The following is a 25,131-nucleotide window of genomic DNA, read 5'->3' on the forward strand; positions in this document are numbered from 1 at the left end:
ATTTCATGCCAAGATTAGATTAATATTTTACTCCGATTCACTTAATGAGATATCATATTAAAAATTTGAGCACATATAAAAATCATGATTTGTTGTTAAAATATGTACTTAGATTGGTGCGAAACCTATAATTGTGTTTCTTTTTTAATAAAAAATATATAATATATGTGAAATAATGGAATATTCGGAAATAAATGCCAGAGAATTATGTCTTTTAAAGCAGCAGCTGCTCCACAGTTATTCGCTCCTTCTTCTCTTCATCGCCCTTATATATATACAGATTGGCAGCTTATGAACTCAGTAAGCTGCTGCTTATTATCATCATCATCATATAATATATAATAGAAAATAGAAAATAGAAAATTAGAAATCGTTTTGGGAAGGGTACATTCTTTCTTGTAAGAATATATATGTATATATATATAGATTTGCAGAAAGAAATCAAGGAATAATGGTGGGTTCTGGAAGGATGAAGAAAGTGACAGACCCGCTTGATGATAGGGTCAAGGCCCGGATTGTCGGTCGTGATCCGGGTGAACCCGGATATGTTAGCAGTGGGAGCGAGCATAGCGAGCAGGGTGATGGTGAGGAATCCTCGCCGAGTTTTTCGGATCTTCTGTTTTGTTTTGCTGACGGGGATGCCGGCGAGGGGTGGCCGGAGGAGGGGTCGGATGAGGAGGGGGATTTGTCGGCGGCGTGGGAGACGGGTCAGGCGGGTGAGGATCCGGTTGGGTTTGGGGCGGCGATGATGAATAATGAGTCGGATTTTTTCATGCGGGTTCTTGCCGTTAACGTTGCTACGGCGGTTGAAATGTACGCGTGTTTGGATTCGAGCAAGCAGATTCTGCGGCGGAGCGTGATGGGGTTTCTGAGGGGGTTAGGGTACAATGCGGCGGTTTGCAAGACGAAATGGGAGGGTTCCGGCGGGCTCACCGCCGGAAATCACGAGTTCATCGACGTTATCCGCCCCGACGCCGCCGCCGCCGCCGCCCGATACCTCGTCGACCTCGATTTCGCCGCCGAGTTCCAGATCGCGCGGCCCACGAAGCACTACGAGCGGTTCGTGCAGTCAATGCCGAGAATCTTCGTCGGAAAACCCGACCACTTGAAGCAGATTCTCAAGGCCGTGAGCGACGGCGCGCGGCGGTCCTTGAAGAGCCGAGGGCTCCATATTCCTCCTTGGAGAAAACACCGGTTCATGCAAAACAAGTGGCTCGGATCTTACAAACGGACCACAAATCCCCTCCCCTCCGGCAACCCGCCGCCGCTCCTCCCGCCGTCAAACCAGACATTAGGTATCAAGTGCCGATCCATCGGGTTCGACGCCGCCGTTAACGGCCGTCTACTCTACCCATCGGCAACCCGTACAAGATAAGGGTGGTTTCACGGTCAGATGTCTCAATCAGAAATTAAAATTAAAATTTTTTATTACTAACGCCGTCGCTTTGTGCCCTCCGATCGTTAATTTTTTTTTTTTTTCCATGTAAATATATTAAAAGCGTTATCCAGTTTCGATGTACGCGGCAAATGCACGTTGTCCCTCACACAGGCGTAATTTTATAACCGTCGATCATCTAAAATCAACGGCTGTCAGTTACCTACAACACGACCACAAGAAGAACTACATTAAAATTATCGAAAACTCAAAACAATTATTAAATCTAACGAAAAACCTAAACGCCACTTTCAATGGTGAAACGTTGCAGCGGGGAGAAACAGTCCATTTGTGGGGCGAGGAATCGGTTCCACTTTGTGTTTGTCCCCAAGAAGAGGATAAGAGGTGACGCGGCGATCAGTGATGTGACGTTTAATAAAATAAAGGAAAAATGTTAAACGATTCAAAGACAAAAAGTGATTGGACAACTGTGGCGTAAATGTGTCAGTTTTACTGAGAGTTAACTATATTTGTGTCCCAACCAGTTTGGTTGGTCTGGTCTGAGTGATCGTACACTCTTGTCTTTTAAGAAATATTAAGAATTTGAACACCATTTTATATGAAATAATTAATTTAGTAAGCACTTTGTCTCTTAATTGGACCGATTTGATGCAATAGGGATTAATTTGAATATAATACAGATTTAAAAGTTCTTCTTACAATTAGAGTTTGCTCAGAATAATTTGTGGTCTAACTCAAAAAAATTATATTTGTGACCCACAAAAAATTAAATAGTAATGCATAAATTTATCTTTTAACTCAATCGTGTCAGTTTCAATTTCTTCAGCGTCAACACGTGACTCAATCGACATGACTAACCTATGAGTGAATGCCATGTGCCCTTCATCAGGGGCAGATGGATAATGCCAAGTTGTTTTTAATCTTTTTGTTTTTCCTTTTAATAATATATTAATTGATTTGATGAGATAAGGTTTGCATTAAATTTTGTCGCTGAAAAGATTATGGAGGTTAGGATAATTGTGTGTTCCACTGTGGTGGGGCTGTCTTACAATTTAAAGTGCCATTTTCTTAGTGTCATTTGGGTTTCTCCGACGGATATTCTTATCATCTCACTTCTACATACATAGTATTATGTTCAAGTGGACCCTTCCCAACATTTTGTATTGCTCCTTAATTCATTATGTTTCTTGATTTACACTATCACTTTTATATTTAACAATTGTAATTAGCATGAGTGTGGCATTTTGCGGTGGTTGGGGATTTGATGTAGTTTGATTGATGGAGATTTTAGATTGTAATTTATTATAGTTGTTTTGGAACTATAAGATGTATTTTCATGGTTTATAGGTTCCTCGAAATATTTGTAGATGTTCACTAATGAAAATTAAATTCTATACTTTACGGTTGTTAGAGAATCATGTAAGCATTTTGCTATGGTTTTTGGAGATTCAATGTACTTCAATTGATTGAAATTTTAAATTTGTATGGGTAGCGTATGTTAGATCGAAGGTTAGAGTTACATCATTGAAAATGTAAATCATAGGGTATGAGAATTGCACTCCCTAACCACTATTGTATTGGAACCACAAGATATATCTCAACGGTCTATAAATTCTCAAAGTGTGCGTATATCCTTAATAGTTAGAATCAGTGTTGAAAAAAAACGCTAGACACCCAATTTTTAATTTTTTTAGAGGATTATTCGACCAAAAAAAAAAAAAAAAAAAAAAAAACTGGATTCAGTCGCCTAAACCGTCTAGGCGGCTAGCCGCAAAGGAGGCTGATTTCAGCGTTCCTCGACACTGGTTAAAATTAAACCATGCAACATACTGTAAGCAAAATTATGTATTAACTTTTTTTAGTTGGTCAACCACTTGAATCATGTCTAGAACAAATTTGTGCTTTAAAAAAAATGTCTTGATGCGTTCGTAAAGGATCGTTATGCGTTGGACCCGTGTCCAGCATGCTTGCTGGACACGGGTAACAGTACCGTTAGGCACTGTTATCTCCTTTTTTTTTTTTTTCTTTTTTTAAATTTCAGACCGCTTCATTGTAAGAGTATATGTTCATAATTTTATTACTATATGTTAATAACTATACATTCATAACTCCATAACTGTACGTCCATAACTCTATAACTGTGCATTCATAACTCCATAACTGTACATTCATAACTCCATAACTGTACATTCATAACTCCATAATTGTACATTCATAATTTTCGAAGCTCTATGTTCACAATTTTATCACTATATGTTCATAATTGTAAGTTCATAATGTTAGAGCTCTTTGTTCATAATTCGATCAATAACTGTACATTCATAATTCCATACTGTAGATTCATAATCTCATAACTGTAGATTCATAATCTCATAACTGTAGATTCATAACTCCATAACTGTAGATTCATAACTCTATAACTGTACATTCATAACTCCATAACTGTACATTCATAATCTTCGAAGCTCTATATTCACAATTTTAAAGCTCCATGGTCATAATTTTATCACTATATATGTTCATAATTGTAAGTTCATAATGTTAAAGCTCTGTGTTCATAATTTCATAATTGCATAACTGTATATTCATAACGGCATAACTGTACATTCATAACGGCATAACTGTACATTCATAATCAAAAAAAAAAAAAAAATAACACCGTTAATGACAAAACGCGCGCGAATTTTTTCTTTTTTAACTAAATGACGCGTTTTTTTTAAAAAACGACGTCGTTTTGGGCTCGTGTCCACAATTCAATGTGGACACGGGTTCAGGGCATAATTTGCAGTCCATTTAATTGGCATAGGAATTAGATTGGACACGACAGGTTAGTCGATGTGGCCCAAGTTTAGTTTAGTTTAGTTGGAATTGGGCTTCACAACATTAGTTTGCCTTAGACCCATAATGTTTTTTTTTTTTTTTTTTTTACGACAAGACCCATAATGTTGGGTCTAGTAAAGCCAACATTTTTTTTTTTTCAAAAAAAATAAAAATGTAAGCACAACATTTTCTCTATTTGGTGCAGGAACTATACTGAGGTCCATAACAAGTGTTAAATGTATGGTTTAGTGTGTGTGTCAATATTGCCATATGATTAATTGATTATTACACCTAAATATTAGCTTGACCAAGAAGTTAACAAAAATTACTCATAATTTTTAAATACGAGGGTTATATTTGCATGCATTCGGCCACCATTTTTTGACTTGTTTGCCGTATGTTCAATTCACTTGCTATGAGTTTAACTTGAGGGTGTGGTTGAGTGAAAGAGATTCATTCATCTTTAATCAACAAATCAAAGGTTCGATCATTGACTTTGAGTATGAAACAGTCTTAAATCTCCAATCCAACGGTACGTCCAAAAAAAATTCACTTGCTATGGGAGGTGTGCCATTTGAAGTCAACATTTGTTGCAGACTTGCAGTTACGTTAATTAAGGTTTCTGTAAAATTTTACTATTCTGGGCAATCTTAGGTGACCTGCCCAACATTTATTATGGTTGTCTTTTCTGTGGTCAAGTTTAGGTATTAACCTGCCTTAGAAACAACAGTAGTTTAATTAACTTTCAATATTAACATGTTTAGTGCATAGTGTTTTAGTTAACAATGGAAAAAGAAAAAAAGAGCTACATAAAATTAAATAAATATCGATTGAGCAACACTAATTCCATCTACAAAAATAACGGTATGAATCCATGCCATCTGGTGGAGCATTGAAAGTAACGATCGATTTAATTCCATATGGTGTTTACTTTTCTAGGGATATGTCTGATTGAAAACACTTACTCGTGCCAAGCAAGACCTATTATCAGATCAATAAGGTGGAATTATGTTTACCATATGACTAACATGTCCTTCCTTTTTTACTTTCGGTATAGTCATTGATGGCAATTGGTCAAGGATAGGCCGGGATAACTATGGCCTTGTTTGGTAAAATAGTTAACTTATCAGTCAATTTTGACTTATTTGATCACTATTAGTTGTTTGACTTTGTTAAACAATTAATATGAGTGTTTGATTAATTAGCTTTTGTAACAACTTATTGTTCCAAAATGCTAAAATTCAAAAAGTTACTCAAAGTAGCTTTTTCATAAAATCATTTTGTATGTGATCAGCTAACAGTTAATTTACCAAATACTTTTTCTACAACCAGCTAATGCTATCAACTAGTTAAACTCACTAACCCAATCAGCTAGCAGTCATTTACCAAACACCCTCTATATCCCCCACCTGACTCATCTTTATACTTTCTTCATCACACCCAAACTTACCTTCTTCTTTTTTTTATGTGTAACTTAGGATATCCACCGTCGAACACAATGACTAATCCTCCCGTTGAATTATAGACATCTCTAAGAGTGAGATAACTATCCTAAAGATTTAAACCTGTTCCATACGCAAAGTCAATGATCAATTTCCTGATGTTTGATTAAGAATGGATGAGTCTCAGCTCTTTCACTCAATCTGACAACCTCACACCAAGTTACCCAAATTTACCTAATGAAATGCCTAAATAAACCCAGAATAAACTACCAATTGATCACACTTAATTAGGTACTTAAGCATAGTAGCTGGTAGTATAGAGTTGATATTTTCAACCAAAATTATTGGTGGTCCAGTGAAAGAGAGAACATTACAACAATAGAATAGAATGGAGTGTGGACAATCTAGCTGGCAAGGGGGTGTTCACTTATGTGGCACACAATCGAAAACGACAAGTCAGAAGTTGGGACAGTTACATGCACAGCTTCCACAAAGGCTGAGAGAATTACACGTAGCCCACAAACATAACTGTACACAATATTGCGTCTTCGGACTCTGTCGTCCTACCTGGCACAGTGTTTCTGCCCACGTGGCTCATCCAACTCCTCCATCTCTCCGACACCTCACAAATTCATGCCGCGTGGCCCCATATGCTTGAATCACACACACTTATCCACTTATCCACACACAAATAGGTATTAGTTATATCGAATGTATAGATTCAATCCCTTCCATTGCAACCATTTACAAGACCTATAGTGTTGAAGTTATTCAACTGGTCAACTGACTCAAAATAAGTTTATAAATTTTATTTTGTTAATAGTTACATAGTATACGGTGCAGGATAAGAATCAAAAAGACCTTATTTTGGGCATTAATGTACAATCATTTGTAGACTTCTAAACTAGTTGAAACATATCCAATGATTTACCACATACATTTTCCTTCGGGGAGCAATGAAGGGCACTAAAGTTTAGAGTTCAAACTTATATAGGATCACTATTAGATGTTTGACTTGGTTAATTAAACAGGAAATATAAGTGTTTGGTTAATCAGCTTTTTGTAATAACTTATTGTTCCAAAATGGCTAAAATTTAAAAAGCTAATCAAAGTAGTTTTTTCAATTAGTTTTTGAGAAAATAAATTATATCCTTAATGGTCATTTTGCATATAATAAGTTATCAGCTAACATCTAATTTACGAACATCTTTCTACAATCAGCTAATGCTATCAGCTAGTCAAACTCGCTAATAGCTATCAACTAACAACTATTTTCCAAACACCCTATTGTGTTGAGGTCCATTATTGGAGGTTAGCAAATGTCTTGTACTTATATAAATTAAGTACAATGTAAAAGTTCAATTTTATGAACAATTGTTGTAAATACAAAGTCATAAGTTTAATTCTTTTAGAGTGAATTTCACTTTTGGTCCTACTGTTATAGGGGCGTTTCCAATTTCAGTCCACTTTAATTTTTTTTGCCATTTTACAACCACTGTTATTGAACGTGTTCCACTTTTAGTCCACCGTTAATATTTTCGTCAAGAGGCCGTATAATCAAAGGGTATTTTAGTCTTTTTATGTTTGTCTCTTCTCTTTTAATCCAGGCGCTTCGTTCTCCTCCTCCGATATTCGAAGATGGCTCTTCGAACAACGAGAATGGGAAGACAAAGCTACATCGTTTCGTTCGTTCCAACATGGGCCGGCGAGGTTTCTTAGGTTTTAGGTTTAATGTTCTCATTTCTTTAGTCAAACATAGTCGTGGATGAGAAGAAAGGTCAAAATACCCCTAGATTACACGGCCTCTTGATGGAAATACTAACGGTGGGACTAAAAGTGGAACACATTCAATAATAGTGGTTATAAAGTGGCAAAAAAATTAATGTGGATTAAAATTGGAAACGTCCCTATAACAGTAGGACCAAAAATGGAATTCACTCATTCTTTTATTAAGCTTGTTATGTTAAAGAGTTTTGTATTAGCCATCCCCCTAATAAGAGTTCAACTCTATGAGTGTGGCTCGAGCTTCAAATTAGTATTGCACTAATATAATATTGGATATTATATGCATTAAAAGAAACAAAAAAAAAAATTATGTATAAATAATTATTATACATTTTAACTTTAGCAAAAATTAAGATTGAGAAGCATAAAACTTTAACTAAACATTTTCTTTTTAAGGATTATGGCATGTAGGAAATCCATGACTTTGTGAATGTGACCTGCAATAGCTACTATATATATTCCCAAGAATGATGTATGGGTCCCACAAATTGAATAGATCTCTTTCTCAAATTACACCAAAATTATTGTAATTTTCTCAAAATTTTAATTTTAATTATATTAACACAATTGAATGGATCTCATTATTCCACCATGATTCTTCATGGTGGGAGCTAGCTAGTAGGCAATGGACATATAATTTGAAAGTCCTAATTTTCTTGAAATGGGCATTCCCCCCAAAAAATTCATTAATTCCCAAAAGGGACATAGTGGGTGTATCATAATTATAATCAATACTATATAAAGTGAAAATGATCACCATTTCTTGTTTCAATCTTTTGTAGCTTGTAAATTCTTTGTTTCTATTTTGAGTTTTGCCATCGTGGGATGACATGTATTTTAGATCAAGCAATTGTAGAGTAGAGTGCTCTATTTTTGGCCTTCCAACAATTAAATATTTTGTTTTTTAAAAAATAAAAATAAAAAGAGTGTCTGAGTGTCTAAGTAAAGTTAGTTATTCTGACCAACTTTTAAAGCATTGGACTAGTGGACATATGAGTATATGACGAAGTTCTACTGACAAGGAGTATGTGGCGTTCATCTACGCGTTAGTCAAGTTGGTCACACCATGTACCTGTGCTGAGACAACTCGGGTTGATGAGATGGCTAAAAGAACGATCCACGTGCTATCCACTCGTTTGGACATGGTCAACTTCCTGGTGTGACCAATCAAGAAAGATTGAGAATAGACATGTACGATTTGTATATCAATCTCATTAATTAAACTAGATATAAAATAAGATAAACAGAGTATTATTTAAGTAAAATAAATTGTCAATTTACATAAGAGATATCACCATCATTAATGATAAATTTGATCGAAATATTAAATGTATGAGAGTTGTTGTGGAAAGTAAAGATGAAATTTTGGGAAAAGTAAAAGTAGGACGTAATTAAGGAGGTAGCCTAATCTTCCATGCAAACTTATCCCATAAGTCGCCTTAAAATTTGGCTTTACCATTAATATGTTTTCTTCTTTTCAACCTCATAAGTCAAGTCTCTTTCATTTTTCACTTTATTTATTTATTTATCACCAACAAAAATAAAATAAAATTATATCCTACTTGATGACACTATATGCACTTTGAATCTCTCCTCTCTTTTTTTTTTTTTTTTTTTTTTTTTTTTTTCTTTTTTTTCTTTTTTCTTTTTATCCAATAAAACTCGTTGTTTGTGTATGTATGAGTAAATACAAGTTACTTCTGTGTATTTGTAGGATTGTATATTGCGTTGAAAATATTATATTATTAATTTTCATATAAAATAGCTTTTACTCCATTAAAGTTGTATTAATATATTAAATATCAAATTATCTATCCTAGACACTTTAATTTACTTACTAAATTAACTTGTTTAATTAAATACCAAGATAAACCAAACACATTTTTTAGGCTTAAAGGATTGCTCATGCCTAAAGAGGAAAGAAGCTCGGATTGTATTGAGTGAGAGCTATTGATTTCCGGTCGATCAGCACACGGAGTTAGTTGTAACCACCTTATATTCCTACTAAAATAAACTATTTGAGTTACACATGTAGTCATATGATTGATTTTTTTTTTTTTTTTTTTTTTTTGTAATGTCTAAATGCTTAAACTGCATATAAATACAACATATGTGTACACTTAGTATATAAAAATGGCCGAAAAAAAATCTAACCAAATAGATATAAAGTATTATATCTAAATTATTACCCACAACTGAGTTAATTCATAATTGGCATTGAATGTACTTAATACTTGTATGGGTAAATACTATACATACTCCAATTTGTATTCACTTTTTCTCTTACCCTTGTCTAATACCCCAAGTCACGAGTCTCCCAATCAACTATGCAATTTTTATCACATCTAATTACCCTGTTTCTGAAGTAATATTTTTAGAGTGATCCTTGAACTATATATTGTGTTAGCCCGATAACAGTTTGTACTTAACTTTTAATACCACATTTCTTTTCTATCAATAAAATCACCTAATTACGACACATGATGAGCGCTTTACTCGATATGAGCCCATATATGATATATCATTTTCGGCAAATTATTATGTGGACCATGGTCCACACAACGTTGTGCGAACCATAACAAAAAAGTACATTTTTAATATACTAAATATACATTATTTTTGTACTGAATGTACATTATACAATATAATATACACTCAGAACAAAAATAATGTGCATTCCCTGAATACAATGTACATTATTTTTGTACTAAATATATATTATTTTACCGTAGACAAAATATGGTCCACACAATAATGATTGATGATTTTCCTATTTGTATAGTGTTAATTCTGAATGCTCCCATTATTATTTTATGATTTGTTAAATTAATTAGAATATCGATTAATTATTGCTTTCGGCCGTAATTTCCGTTGTCTAGTGATCTTGTATCCTTAACCTATTTAAAATTTGTACAATATTTTATGTGATATATATATATATATATATATATATATATATATATATATTACTATGTACTTTTCATTTGATTAATAAAAAATGTAAAGTCTTCCCCATAAAAAGTGACCAAATTAGTGAAACATGATCATCGTTTTAGAAGGTCATCAGTTTAATTTTAAAAAAAATAAATACTATCTCAACTGAGAAGGATTGCATACCTTATAATAGTCGTTACGAGTTTCTCTCGTTACTAAGAAATCGTATATTAAAATATGTATTCAATTTTAATTAAAATGCTAATATGATAATTAAATTATGAAATTTGGTGGTAAATTATTAAAATTTATAGATAATTATTTTACCAATAGAATTTCGTTAGTAGAACATTATACTCTATAAGTATTTATGTTGTAATTATTTAATTTGTTTTTAAATCTCTCGATATGTGCTATACATCGTATAATCCTCTGAAAGACAAATATACTCACGACACATTTATTTTATAATTTTTTAACATAACACTTATAGATACATTTAAACGTAATATTAAACATTTTTTTAAAAAAAATCTAGATAAGGAATTGTAATTGAATTTAATGATCTGACAAGTGTCACTATTACTAATTAATACTTTCAATAAAATACTATTAATACTCAAATAAAATAAAAAATCACTATAACTTTTATTAAGAAAAATGTTTTGATGGTAAACAAATATTCTTTACATAAAACTTTTTATTTTTTATAAATTCGAATTTGGTTCTGAGTATATTGGTGTGTTAATAAGAAATAACAACATTTTAGAAAAATAAAGGAACACAATAATTTTAAGTGAAAATTTAAGTGTGAAAACTACAAGCCTTTTTGGATTTTACCAAGTCGAAATTCACTATATTTTGGTAGTTTGGTACATATATAATAGAGTGCCCTCTGGAGAGAGATGAGATGTCTAGAGAGGATTTCGATGATTGATTGAGTCTCCCTTTTATTGTATTTTACTAAGGTCTTTTATAGTAGAAAAATAACACTACATTTGGTAATGTGATTGACTTATGGTAATCGGGTATTTATAGTAGGGGAATATTTTATGGAACGTAGAGAGGGGTTTAGGAAATATATAAATGAATTTAGGGAATATAAAGATATTTATGTAATGGAAATGATATAATGTAGAAAATAATAGGGAAAAAGGTCAAATAGGCCCCTGAACATTACTCAAGGAGTCAATTAGGCCCTTGAACTTTCAAAATGTGCAATTAAACCCTTAAACATATTATTTTAGAGCAATGAGACCCAAAAACCGGTTGATGACCTACAATTACAGGTCAACAAGATTCCAGCAAACTTCCGACAACATTCAGACAAAAAACCGGCGAAACCTTCGCCGGCGTCATTTGGCTGCCATCTCCGGCGAAGGAGAAGGCAGACGAACTGCTTTTTTGGTCAGCCTTCTCCTTCGCCGGAGAAGGCAACCAAGCTGGTTGCCTTCCTTCTCTGGCAACTGCAGAAGGCAACCAGTTGGTTGCCTTCTCTGGCAACTGGAGAAGGCGACCAGATGGGTCGCCTTCTCCAGTCGCCGGAGAAGGCAGCCCAACCCTTCTCCTTCACGGGAGAAGGCGTCGCCTTCTCCAGTCGCCGGAGAAGGCAAACAGTTGGTTGCCTTCTCTAATTGCCGGAGATGGAAGGCAACCTTGGTTGCCTTCTCCGGCGAAGGAGAAGGCTGACCAAAAAAGCAGTTGGTCTGCCTTCTCCTTCGCCGGAGATGGCAGCCAAATGACGCCGGTGAAGGTTTCGCCGGTTTTTGGTTGTAATGTTGTCGGATGTTCACCAGAAGTTCGCCGGAATCTTTTTGACCTGTAATTGTAGGTCACCAACCGGTTTTTGGGCCTCATTGCTCTAAAATAATATGTTTGATGGCTTAATTGCACCTTCTGAAAGTTCAAGGGCCTAATTGACTCTTTGAGTAAAGTTCAAGGGTCTATTTGACCTTTTTCCCAAAATAATATTTAGGAAGGTAGTTTATATAGTTAGGTTGACTTTCCTAATCTCGTGAGTCCTAATTGTCACTTTAATTCATTCTTCCACCGTACTGCTAAAGCTGACGGCTGCCAAGACTAGCTGGTCATATCTCGAGCCGAGTGCTGGTCTGGCTACCTTCCCATGCCAGACTAATTGATTGGTTGACTACTCCTAGTCCATATTTCATCAATGGTAATAACCTATTATTCTTCTCCTATATATTGCTTATTCCCATATACAATATTATGATAATAACATATTCTTCTTCTTCTCTGAAATACTGCTGAACCAGTGAGTTAAGCTTGTACAAATATATAACCTATTCTTACCACTATAAGATGTGGATTTGTATATTATGAGGATTCACATCGGTGACAATAATATTCGATATATTAATAATATTTGATACAATCAAATATACTCAATTGTAACTATAGAAAAATGAAATTTCCCTTACTAAAATCACTATATAATATTTAGTTATTTACTACATCATATGAGAGAAGGATAGTTCCCCCGCGTAGGTGCCAGCTGTCCGGCGTGATGGCGTACCCGGAAACCACCCGCCCACGGTGGACCCCACCCTCTCCTACGCCTATCTAACACTATTACTCTTTTCATTCTTATTCCACACTGCACTTCACACACTAGAGAGAGAGAGAGAGAGAGAGAGAGAGAGAGAGAAGGGGAGGGAGATAATGAATACGAAAAGTAATCGAAAGCTCAGCTTGAGAATCAAAAAAGAAGAGAATCCATTGTGAGAATTCTTAGCTTTGGAGTTGGGGGGTTGGGAGGGGAGATTCGATTTGTGGATGCGTTTCATGGCCAAGAGTGAGGTAATGGTGGAGGGCGTGGATGCGTCGGCGGCGAGGGCGGCGGAGCTGAGGAAGGAGTTGCAGAGGGCGGTGAAGGCGATAGTCAGCGAGGAGGATTCCAATGTGGACGCCATTGATAGAGCTCTTCAAGCGCTTAGCGCCTTGAAGGACCTGAAAACGAAACGATCATCTTTCAGAGAGCCGGCGGGCATGCCCGCCCCGCCGGACGAATTCCGGTGCCCGCTTTCCAAGGAACTCATGAGAGACCCCGTTATTGTCTCCACCGGTCAGGTTAGTTCCCTTCCCCGTTACGGTTACCTTTTCCCCTTCTTTCGCCCTCGCCGCCCAAAATTCGTTATGATTCCATTCCACGGCGCCTCTTCTCCGGTGAAATTTAAACAAATATAACTGATAATGTATTTCTGATTGCGACGCAAGATCTTCTGAATTTCTTTAACTGAACTAGAAATCAACCAACAGTGCCATAGCTTCCTGTAATTGTGACATTTGAAACATTTTGTTAACACTGCAAATTGTTGAATCCAAATGAATATCTACAAATACTGTCTTTCCCATCAGAAACCACTTATTATTATGATCCTTGTGCTTCTTTGGTGCATTCATATGTGTTCATCATTCTCTTACTGTTTCCAATCTGTATGGAAGAAAATTGAAAAGAGTCATTTATAGAGACAGATTACTCCATTGCCTATCTCTGCATTATTAAAAGAATGTGCACTGTAATTCCCTCCATTTTGTTACAGATTTGTTGTTAATAATGTTCAGTTGTTGACTGTATTGGATTCTTATGAAACTGGCATGAGTTTGCAGACCTATGATAGACCATTCATTCAGAAATGGCTAAAAGCTGGGAACAGGACATGTCCAAGAACCCAGCAAGTGCTTTCACATACTCTGCTCACGCCTAATCACTTGATTCGGGATATGATATCGCAGTGGTGTGAGAGTAATGGGATTCAGTTGCCAGATCCTATTATGTATTTGAGTGACGAGGGGCTTACTGAGGCTGATCGGGATCATTTTCTTTCTTTGCTTGAGAAGATGTCTTCGACGGTGTCTGAGCAGAAAGGTGCTGCAAGAGAGTTGCGTTTGTTAACGAAACGAATGCCTTCGTTCAGGGCGTTATTTGGGGAATCTGTGGAGGCGGTGCCTCAGCTGTTGTGCCCCCTCTCTCAAACCAAGTCTCAGAATGATATACACCCTGATCTTCAAGAAGACATAATCACTACGCTTTTGAACCTCTCCATTCATGATAATAATAAGAAGCTCGTTGCAGAAACCCCGATGGTTATTCCTCTTCTCATGAGCGCTCTAAGGTCAGGAACAATCGAAACGAGGAGCAATGCAGCTGCTACACTTTTCACACTATCAGCTGTCGACTCGAATAAAGCACTCATTGGGAAATCTGGTGCCATGAAACCGCTCATTGACCTCTTGGAAGAAGGGCATCCTTTGGCAATGAAAGATGCTGCTTCAGCGATTTTTAACCTATGTATTCTCCATGAAAATAAGGCAAGAGCTGTTAGAGATGGTGCAGTGGGTGTTCTCCTGAAAAAGATCATCGATAAAGTCCATGTGGATGAACTCTTGGCCATCCTTGCAATGCTTTCTACCAATCAGAGGGCAGTTGAGGAAATGGGGGAGCTCGGGGCAGTTCCATGTTTGCTTAATTTAATAAGGGAGACCTCTTGTGCTCGCAACAAGGAGAATTGCATCGCTGTCCTGTACACAATCTGTTTCAGTGACCGGACCAAGTGGAAGGAAATCAGGGAAGATGAGAACATGCATCGCACTATCTCTCAACTCGCTCGAAATGGCACTTCAAGAGCCAAGAGGAAGGCAAGCGGCATTCTTGACAGACTCAACAGGGGTATCAACCTTACCCACACCGCATGACAAAGCCATCAGGAGCAGAATCTCTGTAAATTCTACACCTTTTTAAACTCCACGTAATATCTATATATCGAGGCATATTGTGTGGTCGCTTGCGACCTTCATTCTGTACATTCTATCTCGAGTTTACCATGCTACATTGTCCCTATGTCTAGTTAATCAAGAAGTTTTTATAAATAATAGCATCCTATCTTCTTCGATATTCTACATCAACACTCCATTACCTGATTTGTGTTACAGTGGGCTCTTTCATTTACTCACACACAATCTGATAGGTTTGTTAGTCTATTCTTCCTTCCTGTGAAATTATTGCTCCACATGGCCTCCTACATTTGGTGGGTTTTGCTTGAATTTCAACTAAAGGAGCAAAGGGGATTCCTTTACTTGTCTCCAAGCAAGAGTTTATTATTGTGTGTTGTGAGTAAACTTACAAGGACAGATATCTTCTTTTTGTTTTACATCCTAAACAATATTCAGGTCCACATATATATATACATGTATATATGTGTGTATATATATACATATATAACTGGTGGTAGGTCATTCTGACTGTGTGGCAGAAGGGTGGTTAATGTTCATTGTCACAGGAGGGTGATTTGTTTTGGCCTGAGAAAAGACCCAAAACCTCACACTCATTCAATCTATGTCAAGTGTTTGGAGTGCTTGAATGAATGAATGGATTAAAATCACACATGTGAAGAATAGGGTGTTGTTCCCATATTGAATGGTGTTTGTTATATCTGTTCTTGTGGTCCTTCCATTCCATTTTGCATCCAAACCACCCTTTTTTGGGGGGTTAGAAAGTCTTCATCACAACAGTAAAACCATCAAAAACCCTATCCCATCCTCCCACTATGATCCATGTTCTTATGCCTCCCGAACCTGCACGTGGATTTACTAATAGGAGAATTTTTTATAGACAGATAAAAATAGATAATATGTTGTACGGAGTAAATTTTATTACGATACGTTTACGTTTACTTGTAAATTTTACTATTTCTTTTGGTGTGTTGGCCCCGCACAAGGCGGGTATCATCTAATTCTTCTGAACCTGGCTCCTCCCGCATCTGCTTAAAGGAGCTCCAACAACTCATCCCGAGGATCTTCTAAAATCGTGGTGTCACTACCCTTCGTCTGACCGAACCTGTGCTTGCAGAGGCTAGGTTTACTAATAGGAGAAATTCTCAATTCTTTTGAATATGGAGAAGGTAAATCCTAAAAAAATCTAAACTGATTAACCATCATCAACAGAAAACATGTTTACTTGTAAATTACTCCGTAAAATTTTCTAAGCTTCAAGAATTTGGAATGAAGAATTCCATGCATGTGATTTATCCTTAAACAGTTGTCATTTGATATGTTTGTTTATTCTAAAGGATATAGTAGTATATATGTATATTGCAGAAGCATATGATTTGCGATATGCGTATCTAATTAATTAATTATTCATCAGAATCATGATCAGTTATTCAATACTTTGCCATTTATTTAGGATCTGCCTATGTCCCAACTCTTTCACAATAATCATGTTTTCTTGAACACACCAAAGACTTGCCCATCTCCAAGACATGTGAGATTCCACCTGCACCCTAAAATTTGAACTTTTTTTTAGGTAATGTTACATTTTCATAAATTTCACATAAGGAATATGATTCTCATGGATATTACTAAAAATAAACTTAATACAAAGGTTGAGAATCTCTTTTTGGTATAGCGACTTCAAATTCCCTAGAAAGATAAAGGAACATGATATAACCTAGTAGTTTGGGCAGTTGGCAAACAAACTATTAATGTAACTATAAGGTCATAGGTTTGCTATGTTAAAGAGCTTTGGGTTGTGCTTTCTCTGGAGTAAAAATCAAACTTAAATTTTTAAAGTTGTGTGAGATAATATGAATCAAATGCCCCTGTCTTATACTCTTATTCATATCCATACTCCATAGATAAGAATCTTGCATAGGTGGAGGTAACACGGGAGCTAGAGTTAACCTATTTTGGTTTAAGAAGATGCAGTTTAGCGTCATCGACTTGTGATTTTAAATGTCACGGATTCCATTCTTATGGTAAGAAAGTGATTGGCTTCATTATAATTAGGGAAGAAGTTGTGGGAGAAATTGAGAAACTATCTGACGGTAAATATGTTACCGGAGATATAATATTAGAATAACGGATTTGTTGTATTGCTAAGTGTTTTAGTATAGAAAATACAGTGTGTCTTTGTCCCGAGTATTGAACGTCCCCTTTGCTAGCTGAGGAGAGCCCCATTTATACTAGAGTCCTAACGGTAACAACATGGGACATAAATGGAGAGCCTAAGCCTTTAATTCTCTCTCATCAATGGTGACTTCAATGCTGACTTCAATGACAGTAAATGTGACACCTGTTAAAATTTCTAACCGTTGGAGTTTTGTCCGTTGGGTTCCCATGTGATGCCGGGTCAAATACCCACTTATGATCCGAGTTGGGTGCTGGCCCTATTATCCTGTCATTATCAATCTGTTATGGATCATGAATAGGTGGTGAAATGGACATGGAATTCTGTACCAAAGAAGACAAAAATGATACCATAAGGGATAAGAATATAGTAGAACGACGTAACCCATTTTGAGTTGGACGGACAATAGTTTATTGGTCGTTTAGGTCTGAACAAATCAACTATAAGCAATCTAAACTAGTTTATTTTCTTGTGACCCTTTACCGATTAAGGTCATAGAAACACACTTTCAAGTAGCAATTAATGACTTTCTCATAAATCAAAGAGTATAGCAACGTTAATGACCATTAAGTAAAGTGAGGCATGAAAGCAGAAAGGGATGGCTAATTGTCGGCAGAAGCCGAAAGCATTTAGAAAGATAAATTTTATGCTATAATTTCGTATTCATTGGGCCCACTTTATTAATTTAGTTTAATTAAACATGATTTAAATAGATAATTAAGTATTGTTATTAAGAGTGGGGTTTTGGTTTTATGTACTGGACCCATTTTTGTTCCATACTTGTGTTGGGTGAAGATGTATAAAACTGTAAAGAAGAAACAAGATTCCCTTCCATCTTCATTATTGTCATGTTGTGTCATCTTCCCCTTTTTCTTCTTGTGGATGATGTGATGGCAATATTGAAGTTAGATTGAATTTATAGACCCTGCCAAAAACCAATACATCACTTTGGATTACAACCTTTGCTACTTGAATTATTAGGTTTAATCTAAACTATCTTCATTGGGTTCCTATTTATGAGGATACTCAAGTTGTGGGTTGGTGACTTGGTGTGTACAGTCATCTTAAGGTAGTGGGTGTAGGCTGTGTAGCCATTCTGACTCAATTATTCGTATGTAAGGGTTTTCAACCCTTCATGTAGTAGCTTCTATTCATTGTGTCAAAAAATTGACTAACCCCACTATTAGTTAAAAAAGAATTTCGTCGTCTAATTAGGTAATGTTGCGTTAGGAAAGGAAGATTGGAGAGGAAATATAGTAGGTGGTTCATTACGGTGAGAGATTAATCTAAATTCAGTTTAGGTCATGTTCACTGAGTTGAACTCTTACTCTAGGTAGAGGCTAGCTAGTCTAGAGTTCTTTAGCATGACGTCGATCCTCCAAACAATTGACTCAATTGACTCTTACTCTGGGTAAAGTCTAGTCTAGAGTCTTTTTAACATGACATTGATCCTATAAAGTCTAGTCTAGAGTTGTTTCATTATTGTGAGATTAATTTGAATTCAGCTCAGTCCATCCACAAAGTTTGACTCTTACTCAGAGTGAAGTCTATTATAGAATTCTTCAACATGATGTCAATCCCCCAAATGATTGATGATGAGGGCAACAAAGTGAGGGTCTACCATGTGTAGTAGTAGAAGAAGTGAGAAGGGTTCAAAGCACAAGACTTCAATGTCCCACGCTGCTGGGAATCAACTATATATAATTCAAAAAAATCACAGAAAATAGACAAACTTACTAATTACTATGGCTTGATGACAAAAAGTGCAGCTAAGCGGACAGGCCAGCCATTGTCGTGTTTTAGAATGAATCATCATCTCTACTCAAACTGCAACTATTATTATAGTGGATGATTTATCCATTCTCAATCCATATATTAGCTGGCTGTGGTGTGAAGCAAATAATAGAAAAACGTGATGGCTAATCAGTATACAACTAGTGTTTGAAGCAAAGGTGTGTGGCAAACCTTTCCGAATACCTGACAAACACATGGTTAGTTCCGCTTTGGCTCTGCATGCCGCGTGCCTATTCCTGCAACCCAACATATAATCCGATCACATGAAAATGTAAACAATGGTATTCGAGAATCAAAAGATGTCGCTTTCCAGATACCTAACATGCTATGCAGCTCCGTATGGGCACATCGCTAACAGCTTCGACATGGGAAGTAGGAGCTATAAGGTCCAGCTTGAATGTGATGGCTAGCCCCCCTTAATAGTCAATGCACACAGACAAAAATAGACAGGAGTTAGCTGTGGTTAAAAGTTTTTAGCTGAACCTCGATAACTTCCAAACTTGGTCGATTGGTAGCTAGAAGAAAAGGGCCGTTGCTGCCTTGCACAATCTTTCATACAACTGTACACAGTTTGATCACAATCATAGCGCAAAAAAATAATAGCGCTGTACAAATCTCTGACTAACATTACAAGCGATACTAGCACCCGATAGGAAGTTCTATTGAAGTAGTGTGAAGAGACCCAGTGAGTTTACATGCCTCTACATCATGCAAGAAACTGAGGTCAAGTCATACATAGAACTTTTAATCCGTCCTGTAAGCCCATCCATGCTTAGCCAAATATGATTGTACTGCTTCTTTTATGGCCAAATTGGGTATCAACTGACATGTGTTGAGTGGTTCTCGAGTAATTGGATCAAAGTTGCCCACCTAACTTGTCACAAAAGTGGACGATCAATGCATAAAAAATAAATTATTAGACTTATTACAGAGAAAAATATATTCGGAAAATCTAGGGTGGCGCTGATTAAAGATTACCTTCTGCAAATGGTTAAGGATCACTGCCCTCTCATAGGTAACGCCACTAGGAGTAATGACAGGATCACGGAAGATATCTAGTGTAATCTTGCAACACAAGTAATCAGGAACCTGGAAATCCTCTGCCAAGTGTCAAAACATATACACAACATACTTCCTTATGAAAGGAAAAAACCAAAAAGAACAGTAAACTAAAATAATCACCTCAGTTGGTGTATCATCTTCTGCAGCTTTCTTAAACACTAAATTTAAAGCTTCAAGTTGTTCTGCAAGGTGATTAATCTTTTCATCTGAAGATCCTTCTGCCTCTGAGCTATCAAGTAAATATTTCTTCTTAAAAGCTGTCTCACAAGATTCTCTGTGGCACACAGAGGAAGATAATCAAGAATTAACCAATGTAACCATCAAAACAAACAATAGGTGGATCAAAAACATAAAAAGTTGAAATCAGAAAAATATTAAAAATTACTTCAAATTCTGCTGTTTCCAGGAACGCGAGGTAGATTCATGTTCCCACTCCAAGTATTTTGCATTTCCCAGCTCTTGCCAGATCTCCTCTATCATGTAACTCTTAGGATCAGCACCTCTACCAAGATCCAATGCCTATATCAATCAATGGCCTAAGTCAAATGCATACATGAGATGCTGCATCTGGACATTGTTTAGCAAGAAGCAAACTTCAGCTAACATTACTTTTTTCCTATAATTAGCTACGTTACTAATTAAGTACTTGTCCACATGTTTTGTCTGCTAAAAAGTTTATAAGTACATGCCAAAGCCAAAGATACATAGACCAATTATGCAGCTTAACCCCAAGTAACCTTCCCAAACTAACACCATTTTCTCTACTATAATAATTAGCCTTGTTACTAAGTAGCTTCCATGTCTTTCATTCCTTTCATTTTCTCAAGTCAGTTTTTTTAATGCCCAAAATCAAAGTTATGTTAAACTCAGTTCCATACAATAAAGAGGAAAATGCGGACCATCATAGCAGAACACTTCCAACTGCAAAATAATGATAGAGGCATGTGGCATCCAAATCCAGGTAATAAAATTTTCCTACTTCTATAAAATATATTATACATCCTTCTCACAAGGGAAAACTGGATCACCAAAAGTAGTGTTCTTATTGCTCTCATATATCTAAGCAATCACAAGAACTGCCAATTCACACAATAGTTATATTATAGCATTAAGACCGAGAAATGAAGATAAATCTACTAGAATGGTGGACATAACTTGAGAATTAACATAAAAAACATAGATTTCAAATTGAACTCAACTACATCTTCCAGAGAAGAAACAGTACACATTGTGTATGGTATTTCAGCAAATGCGAAACGTACAATTGCTGCAATTGTAAAAATTGGTTATCTAATTCTATCTTTCACTAGTTAACCATCATTTTCTAAGAGGGATAATTCTAGGATAATCTTCACAAATCATTACATTAATATATATCAAATATATATAAAGATGAATTTCAAAAAAGAAACGTTGAAGACATGCCATGTAATGTTTTAATAAAACAAATAGAGTGAGTAGCTCATTGTATATGCTTAGCTTAAACCCAAGTACCAAGAAAAGTAGCACGTAGAAACTATTTGATTCAGTAGTCAGTATTCAGTATATTATCTCTGGATGATTTCTGATGACTGCTTAGTTGGAATTCTAATTCCAATGTGAATGAACACCATCTTAGAGTCAGCAACTCCACATGCATTTGAAATGTGTGTGTGTGTGTTTACATCTATGTTTGAGAACATGACAAGCATTAACATCAAAACTCAAATATATTTATTATCTTGTGAAAGAAGGGAGCACATCCAATACTTTTTCCAATTCTCTGACTCCTTCAGAATAGTCTTTTTTCTGTAGCAAAGCAAGACCTAGCATATAATGTGCCTGTTGTTCAAAAAAAGCAGCATTCGTCGCATCAGAAGAAAGACCATTTTTCATCCAGAAGGGGGGTGGGGGGAAGATTCCATAACAAGTAAAGATGTAGAACACTAAGGCCCAGTTAGAATAAACAGCTAAAATAAGTGCTTTCAATAAACACAAAATAGCATATATGAGTTTGTCATTTCAACTGGCTTATAAAAAGCTATTTTCTAGAGTTTTGTGAAAAGCTCCAAAAAAAAAAAAAAAAACTTATGTAAATAAACTCAAAATAGATTTTCAAGACCCATAAGCTCTTTTTCTGCAACTTGCACCTCTGTGGTATAATCCTTGATTGCATTCCAATATTCCAAATAAAAGGTTTATAAAAACTTCTGTTCTCCCCAATTCATCTACTCATTTCAAGAAGTGGAAAAAATCAATTGCCCTTTGGATTGATCATCTCTTTCCTCTATTGCATGCTAATTCCAACAGACATCCTTAAAGTTGACTTACAAATTATTCAACAGGCTAAATAATGAAATGAACTCCCTCTTATCATATATTTTAACCCATTCCTAATTATTACTCCGGCATTTAACAATTGCAAAAAGTCACTTGGTCATTTTCATCATTGTGTTTATGAAAATGGTGAGAACAGCAGCAAGGAATTTCAAGCCAGTGCTCTGTCACTTCATTTTTTTAAATCCCTGCCTCTTTCAATTTAAGATATGTTAACTACCAGTAGTTTTGGGGTTGCAAGGAAGGCATGATTTTGTAGAAATCTTCCATCTTAGTAACTTAATGGTTTTTTTTTTTTTTTTTTTTCTGTTAGAATACAGTGTAATGGTTACTCCAGGAAATAATTTATGGTATAAAATGGCAGGCATTCTAGCCATTTCTAATGGGCTAAAGCAGTGTAATTCCAAGCTACAGTTTGTGCCACAACCAGAGAATATACTGCTCCACACACCTTAACAGAATTATGATCAAGCTGAATTGCTCTTCTACAGTCCTCCTCCAGTCTTAACCAGTCACTGTCACAGAGGCAAAAACACATGACCTAAGAAAAAAAAAATATACACAAAACACAAAGCAGTAGAGCCCGTAACTTCACAGTTCATACATACTTCCGCCGGCGATGGCACAAAGCACGATTTGTCCAGTACACCGGAACATTAGGGCACAGCGTAATGGCCTGGAATAATAAAAAAAAAAAAAATCATATAAAATATCGTGCAATATTATTTCAGACAAAAACAAAGCGAGAGTGAAAAATCAGTGAGATGAATACCTCGGTATAGAAATCGATAGCGGCGCTGAATTTGTTTCTCTGGAAGCAGTGGTTTCCGTTCTCCTTCAGCTGTTCCGCCTGTTCTGCGGCGGCGGCGATGGTCGGCGACATCTCCTCTCTCCCTTTCCCTCTGCAAACCCTGCACGTTTGACGTATCTCTTCCTCGCAAGACCTCTGAAAATGCAATCAAACCTAGGAAAGTATAATCCAAGTCTGAAATCCTGAAAACTATTCCATCGCGTTTTCTATTGGTCGATTAAGTGGTTGATTCCATAATTTCGTGGAAAATCAACCAAGTTTTTCCCACTTTCCTTGTGCGAGTCTTCCACTGCAGTTCTTTCCGCAAAATGACAAAACACTATCGAAAAGCTAGTTCCGATAACACTTTCACAATTTCCACCATTTTTATTTGATCATGTTACATTATTAATTTTAATTTTCTTGTCAGAATCAAATCTCCTTGAACCAAATTTAGAAAACGAAAAAATGAACTATTATTATTATTGAGTCTTTGAGCATATAACAAAACTAAAGTGAAAGATGGATTATCATCAAACTAAACATATATAATTAAATGTTGTTTGAGTGATTATTATGAGTATTATTTTAAGTTATTTGATATATAGAATGAGTCGGACTCAAAATGAAGTGGAACAAATTGAATTGGGTTGAATAAGACACTTAAACTCTACCTATTCATTGTCGTACAAATTTCAGATTTTTTGAGACAGGCATTAACTAGTCCTGTCGAACTTAGCCCGCCGACATCGACATAAAAGAATCTTAACATGTCCTCAAGTGGATCCTCTAAGACCATTGCACCCCCAGTATTTAATTTGATCAAGATTTGCAAAAAAAAAAAATCGACGCATCTATGACCTTCCCTTAGTACATGCGTGAAAGTCACATCTTCAAACTTTGAAGTTAGATATTTGCAATTAGTAATGAGAGTAATGAATTATTATATACTTTTTACCTGCAATTAGCACCTTAATAACTTATAGATTCTCAATTTATTTATAAACACAACATTGACACAATGACACTATGATACTACTATACTTTACTTTTGGCTCATCCCAAATGACTACAAGATAGTTCATTCCTTTGTTGTTTGATCTATTCATATTTGATCACTCACCTTAAGATCAACCCTAATAATTTATGTTTACATTGTTGAATTAATTAAAATTATCAAACATAAAAATTACATTATAATTGCATAATATACCTATGAGGTTGTACAATATATTTTGTCAAAAGATAAAAAAAAAAAAATTACCAAACATAAAATATATTTATGATATTGTCACAAAAATATATGATAAATTTAAAATTATTATTGTTATAGTAATATTACGTTTTAAATAAATGCATAAAAATTAATAATAATTAAATATAAATATCATTTTCTTTTTGCAATCAAATATTTGACTAAGGTCATTTGGGAGAGCAATGATTTTGAAATAATAGCATTTTAGAGTGACAAAAGCGATGAGATTAATGTATATGAGGCTTTTTATATAGATTATAGGTATCATTCCATCTTATTGGTAATCGAATTTTTTAAGTTTGTATTAGTACTTTTAGACTTTTTGTTTGGTTCATATTGATGCTTTGGATGCTATTATATTAGGATCAATTACCTTATTATTTTTTTTCCCTTTTAAGTTTTATGTTTTTAAAACCTTTATTTCCATTATAGGATCATACACAACGAAATTTTTATTTCCATTATAGGAGTCCGTTAACATGGTATGCCGCCGTGTATGTTAACGGCATTGTCGGAGTAAATCTGTGCAAGAGCATTCTTCTGTTGTATTAATTTTGACTTTTAAGGAATTTAAAAGTCAAGAAGATTGACATTGTCCACGGATTGAAA

General features: G+C 35.6%; 3 protein-coding genes and 1 long non-coding RNA gene across 5 annotated transcripts; 3 read left to right on the plus strand and 1 right to left on the minus strand.

Annotated features, from left to right (window-relative positions):
* Positions 1 to 239: 239 nt before the first annotated feature.
* Positions 240 to 1,508, plus strand: LOC109158140. Its single transcript, XM_019305976.1, has one exon. It carries the CDS (start codon positions 452 to 454, stop codon positions 1,373 to 1,375), a length of 924 nt encoding a protein of 307 aa, XP_019161521.1. The 5' UTR covers positions 240 to 451; the 3' UTR covers positions 1,376 to 1,508.
* Positions 1,509 to 3,036: 1,528 nt separating this feature from the next.
* Positions 3,037 to 22,922, plus strand: LOC109162372. The gene is made up of 3 exons (XR_002051079.1): positions 3,037 to 3,046; positions 11,246 to 11,249; positions 22,798 to 22,922. It is a non-coding gene; the product is annotated as an uncharacterized LOC109162372 (long non-coding RNA).
* On the plus strand, positions 12,998 to 15,297 carry LOC109162329 (U-box domain-containing protein 9-like). The gene is made up of 2 exons (XM_019311053.1): positions 12,998 to 13,467; positions 14,008 to 15,297. Exons 1-2 carry the CDS (start codon positions 13,174 to 13,176, stop codon positions 15,091 to 15,093), a joined length of 1,380 nt encoding a protein of 459 aa, XP_019166598.1. The 5' UTR covers positions 12,998 to 13,173; the 3' UTR covers positions 15,094 to 15,297.
* LOC109162345 (E3 ubiquitin-protein ligase CHIP-like) lies at positions 19,580 to 23,654 on the minus strand. 2 transcript variants are annotated; one of them, XM_019311068.1, is made up of 8 exons: positions 23,250 to 23,649; positions 23,086 to 23,153; positions 22,929 to 22,992; positions 21,911 to 21,982; positions 20,547 to 20,680; positions 20,282 to 20,435; positions 20,078 to 20,188; positions 19,580 to 19,969 (listed from the first exon to the last, which is right to left on the minus strand). In XM_019311068.1, exons 1-8 carry the CDS (start codon positions 23,358 to 23,360, stop codon positions 19,844 to 19,846), a joined length of 840 nt encoding a protein of 279 aa, XP_019166613.1. In that variant the 5' UTR covers positions 23,361 to 23,649; the 3' UTR covers positions 19,580 to 19,843. The 2 variants fall into 2 exon arrangements, with proteins under 2 accessions (XP_019166613.1, XP_019166617.1); XM_019311072.1 differs by lacking the exon at positions 21,911 to 21,982 and having other exon boundaries at positions 23,250 to 23,654.
* Between the last annotated feature and the right edge of the window lie 1,477 nt (positions 23,655 to 25,131).

This window comes from Ipomoea nil, unplaced genomic scaffold, assembly GCF_001879475.1.
Source record: "Ipomoea nil cultivar Tokyo-kokei standard unplaced genomic scaffold, Asagao_1.1 scaffold0302, whole genome shotgun sequence".
NCBI lineage: Eukaryota > Viridiplantae > Streptophyta > Magnoliopsida > Solanales > Convolvulaceae > Ipomoea > Ipomoea nil.